Source organism: Phycodurus eques, chromosome 23 (assembly GCF_024500275.1).
Source record: "Phycodurus eques isolate BA_2022a chromosome 23, UOR_Pequ_1.1, whole genome shotgun sequence".
Classification (NCBI taxonomy): domain Eukaryota; kingdom Metazoa; phylum Chordata; class Actinopteri; order Syngnathiformes; family Syngnathidae; genus Phycodurus; species Phycodurus eques.
Window position 1 is genome coordinate 5,916,319 of NC_084547.1, and position 4,683 is coordinate 5,921,001.

Consider the following 4,683-nt stretch of genomic DNA (forward strand, 5'->3'; position numbering starts at 1 on the left):
AGAAAAGAAACAGAAAGCGCTGCTTGCGGTCACAAGGAAAAAGATTAACACGACTCATTGGCCAGGTATGCCAGTTATGCAGTGTGTGTGTGTGTGTGTGTGTGTGTGTGTGTGTGTGCGCGTGTTAAAAGTTCCTTCTTATCGTTGTGGCGTGAGAAGCGGGCGAAAGTAAAAGTGTATGTTTGTTGATCGCTCACCGGGGGAAAGTGAACAACGGCAAAAGTATGTCGACAAATTCATTTCTTCTTCTGGCCGATACTCACGTAACGGCGAAGTTTTTTCTCCGGCGGCGATTTTCGGAGCCACCCTTCACAAACGACCTCGGCGGCGCCCGGGTCCATCCTCCGTTCGGCAGCCAAGCGGGCGTCACCCGCCAGGGAGCCGCTCCGGAGTCCGTCGGCGAGTGAGCGAGTCCCGCCTCCTCCCCCCCTCCGCCTCCCGCCGGCTCCTCCTCCGTCCCCGACGACGAGGACATTCCCGCCCGGCTCTCCTCCCTGCAACAGAGAGACAGAAGAAGTCACGGCGAGCAAACGGAGTCGAGTGGAATGAACGCAGGTGAAAATGCTGACCTGCGCCGGTGCGACGCATTTGAGCGCGGCGGTCGGGTCGGCTGCGTACATCGACCGCACTGGTGGCTAAAGTGCAGTGGAAGCACAGCCGTGGGAAATAAGAGAACCGTCAAAACCTGTTCCCGCAGACGACACCTGGAAAAATATGCGCTTTCCCAGATCAGATGAGAATTCGGGAATTCAAGACTACGCATTCGCCGCCGATCGTTTCTCGGAGCCGACCGGATCCGAAAAAGGAAGCGGCGCCACGGAACAGGAATGTTTCGCTCCCCCAAATCTGTTACGTGGTGCTCGCTCACGCCACCAATTCAGCAAAATCTCCAGCGCCATTGCCTTCATGTTTCACGACGGCTGACCAAACGCGTGGAGCCGGCGCGTTTGCATCAACGCGCCTGTACACGCCTCGACCCCCGCGACACATTAGGGCAATTGAAATTGAAAACTTGTCTTTCATTATTGTCTGGATTACCTCAAAACAATCATTCTTAGCATTCATCTGAGCAACACGCACATCGCAAAGAAGCGGACGGCTTTTATTCCACATTTCTTGCATCGCAATTACATTTCAAAAGCAGCAAAGCAAAAACGTGCTCCCTGATTGGGAAGAACAAAGACAACGGAAGAAAGCTCTCATTGGACGGCGATGGGGTGACTTTGCGAGAGCGACGGCGTGTCTTGTGCAAGAAGGGGAGGGGCAGCGCCAAAGCGCCGGGGATCCAAACCACGCATTCCGGCACCAAAAACAAACAACACGTGCGAGAGAGCTAACGCGCGGACGTCGTCAGGCTCCACGCGTACCTGGACAACAACGCCGGCAGGACGGTCAGGAAGGTTCTGCGGGCCCTCCGCCAGCTCCGTGAGCCCGGCCGGTCCTTCTCCAATGCCAGAACGGACAACTGAAAGGCTGCAGAAGGCCGTGACCTTCAAGACAACCCTCAGGCAGGCCAATTCCACATTTTCCAGGACCTGAACTCAGACTTCTTTTCTATGGACACAAAAGGCTTATTTTGTTCAAATACCGTCCACAAATCCGCGTCAGCGAGCACTCCTCCTTTGCCGAGGTGAGCTGTTGATAGGACAGCGTGATTGTTGCGCAGGTGTGCATTTGGCTGCCCGCAATAAAAGGCCACTGTAAAACGGGCACTTTTATCACACAGCGCAACGCGAACGTCCGCATGTTCAGTCATCGCCGAAGGAATTTCGGACAATCTGCCAGCGCATCCGACCGAAGTTTTTGTTCAGGGTACGTTTTCACTAACAAATTGGCTTTGTGTCATTTCGGCTGGCTCGCTGACTTCAGGCCACCCGCCTCGTCCGAGGCGCGTTTGGGATGAGATTTCTGCTGGCGCCGTTTTGCAACACGTCTTCGCTGCACAAACGGCTCGCAGGTTCTCAACTATCGCACGCTCCCAGAAGCGGATGCGAATCGGCCTCCGTTTTGGGTCGTTAGGGAGGATGACGGGCAAAGGCGCAACTTTGTCTTGGATCTTCTTGGATTGCGTCGCTGTACCCTCTCTGCTGTCATTCACGCGGAACTGAGCCATTATTCCCTCATCAGAAGTTTTGAAACAACTGACAAGTTTCTGGAGTTACAGGCTGTCACTTGATCGATTTTGTTGAGCGCGCATGCGCGCAAGGACAGTCGCCGTGCGCTTTCAGGGTCGCGGGCGTGCCGGAGCCTATCCCAGCTATATTTGGGCGAGAGGCGGGGTACACGCCAGCCAATCACAGAAATAAATTGTTTTTTTTTTTTTTTTGAAGGGTTGGGAGTTACTCAAGTACTCGACAAAATATCTACAGGATAATCGATTCTAAAATGGTTCAATAGTGACAACCTTAGTCGTAACTAAGTTAAGGTACAATTGCAGGTCACTCTTGTCACTCACACAAACACCAGCAGAGGGAGACAAACACTTTTTGAAAAAAACCTCTCTTGACAGCCAATAGTGATTGTCTCCATGTTTGTCACTTACTGAATGAGGGACACACACACACACACACACACACACACACACACACACACGCACGCACACGCACGCACACGCACACGCACACACAGGGACCAGGTGCTGAAATGATAATGCCTCCATAATACGTGCTCGCAGAGGACAATGTGCACTCGATGCAGTGCAAGCAATCGTTGGAAACTGTTCTTGTCCTGCAGACCGCAACCAACCAACCTTTATTGCGCCAACACGCGGCGCACACCGCCGACTATGATGTCATGAAAGTCCAGCGGAAGTCGATTCATCGATGACGTCGTTGACATATTTTCAGCACAGGACAACCTTTTTGGTGCCAGGGACCGGTTTCACGTGACGACATATTTCGAAGGACAGGCCTCGAAATACAAACAAACGATTCCAAATACTACGCGCCATTAGGCTTAATGTCGGTGTTGTAACTCGTCGCGCTCATGTTTCGGCTGATCTTATTTCGCGTTGCATACGTAGCGCGTTGTCAGACACAACGTTTTAGTGACGAAGATGGCGTTTCACTTCACGCCGCTACCCTCGCTCATCAGCGCCAATCGCGAGGTAGCGCTACTATGAAACTTCGAAGATTCGCCGCGATCAGAATAGCCCGAGCTCGCCGCTATTCTCATCCACCGTCAGTTTATTTCCGCACTCTCAGACTCGCGTAGACGTACGAAGACCGTGTCGCCTCGTCGGCCAAACATTTCGCTCCGTTACAGTCTGGCGACGGGTGTGTAAAAATCCTCTGTAAAGTGGCAGATTGGAAAAAGACAGATTCGCGATAAATTGATTGCAACCGTTAAACGTCGACGCGCGGCAGTAAAGTCGACCGGTCGACGAATCGTTTCAACGGCTACGGCACGCCACCGAACAAAAACGTCACAAAAACGATGGATACTGTGACAATTGACGGCGTGAAATGTGGCCTGTTTTATTGAACACGAAGATGTACTCCAAGGGAAGCAATCATTTATTCTGATGCATAAAATGGCAACAGGTGGCTGCACAGGTTCATTCTTGGACCTTCTGCCATTTAATTGCTCCGCGTGTCACAATATGTCGTCGGCATAGACGGACGAACGAAGGCCGCATTTGAAATGCGTTTTCAGGGAAAGAGACGGGATCATTTCCCGCGCCGCCGCTGATGATCTCTTCCGGGAATCACTGCTACACGTTCACACGCCAGGTTTGCTTTGAAACAAGTGGAAAAACAAACCCTTTTTCATAGAAATAAAAACTATTTGGCGACCGATAGTTCGCACCGGTCATCATGTTTTCGTATTTTTTGAAAGGTTCAACATTTGGGGCCTCATATTTGCTGAAATGTGCTTTCCATAGTAACAGCTAAGCAAGCACTAAAACTCTTGTTTTGGACACAAACAACCCCGTGCACGAAGACCTTCTTTCTCACATACTGAATTTTGTGTGTCTCTCTAAATTAGCCATGAGTATAAAAACACATTTCTTAAAAACAAAGAGGCGATGAAGGCAGCTGATGTGGCTCAAATCAAACAAAGTTGAACAGTTAGTGTGGAGAGACGAAAAAAGCCGTGTGAAAAATCTTTGGTCCTGAAAACATTGATATTCATTTGAGGTAAACGCATAAAAACAAGGTCAACACAACTTCTGCTCCCGTGAATCTGAATGGAGAAAAATCACCAAATGTTTGGGAACAAAGCACGTTTGCTTGCGTGCAGAGGTTGGACTGCATTTGTGAATATGAGATGATATCCTACAAATCCCAATCAACATTAAGAATTGGACAGTTAAGGACGTAAGCAATGCTCGCGTTGAGCGCGTGTGCGCGTGAGTGTGCGCGTTAAGGCAACGGGAGGGGGTGATAGGCAGCACCCTCCCGGTTGCCGCGGTCTTGCACACAGCAGCATCGCCACGAGGCGCAGCATCATCAGCGCCATCGTCAGCAGCCCAGACGTTCGCTTTGGAATACCGGGAACGTTCCGTCATCACCTGTCGCCGCCGCTTCCCGACACACACGCATGCGCGCACGGACGCTCCCCGCGCAGAAAGGATGGCACGCGCCGAGCGACAGCCGCGGCCGAGTCGCCAGCACCGAGCACCGCTCCGTCCCAGCGCAGGCGGCGCGGCCCGGACGAGCTGATCCCGCGGAAAGCGAGAGG

The 4,683-nt window shown here is 51.8% G+C and overlaps 1 protein-coding gene across 3 annotated transcripts in view; it reads right to left on the reverse strand.

The window, feature by feature from the left end:
• LOC133397656 (GRB2-associated-binding protein 1-like) overlaps positions 1 to 4,683 on the reverse strand; it is a 43,665-nt gene that overhangs the window by 7,520 nt on the left and 31,462 nt on the right. For 2 of the 3 annotated variants that reach the window (XM_061668806.1, XM_061668805.1), the window contains exons 3-4: positions 570 to 635; positions 264 to 494 (exon numbers count right to left, since the gene is read on the reverse strand). In XM_061668806.1, the coding sequence (XP_061524790.1) occupies positions 264 to 494; positions 570 to 620 (282 nt within the window). In that variant the 5' untranslated portion in view covers positions 621 to 635. Of the gene's footprint in view, positions 1 to 263; positions 495 to 569; positions 636 to 4,683 lie in introns of those variants that run through there. The other variant, XM_061668807.1, reaches the window with a different exon arrangement.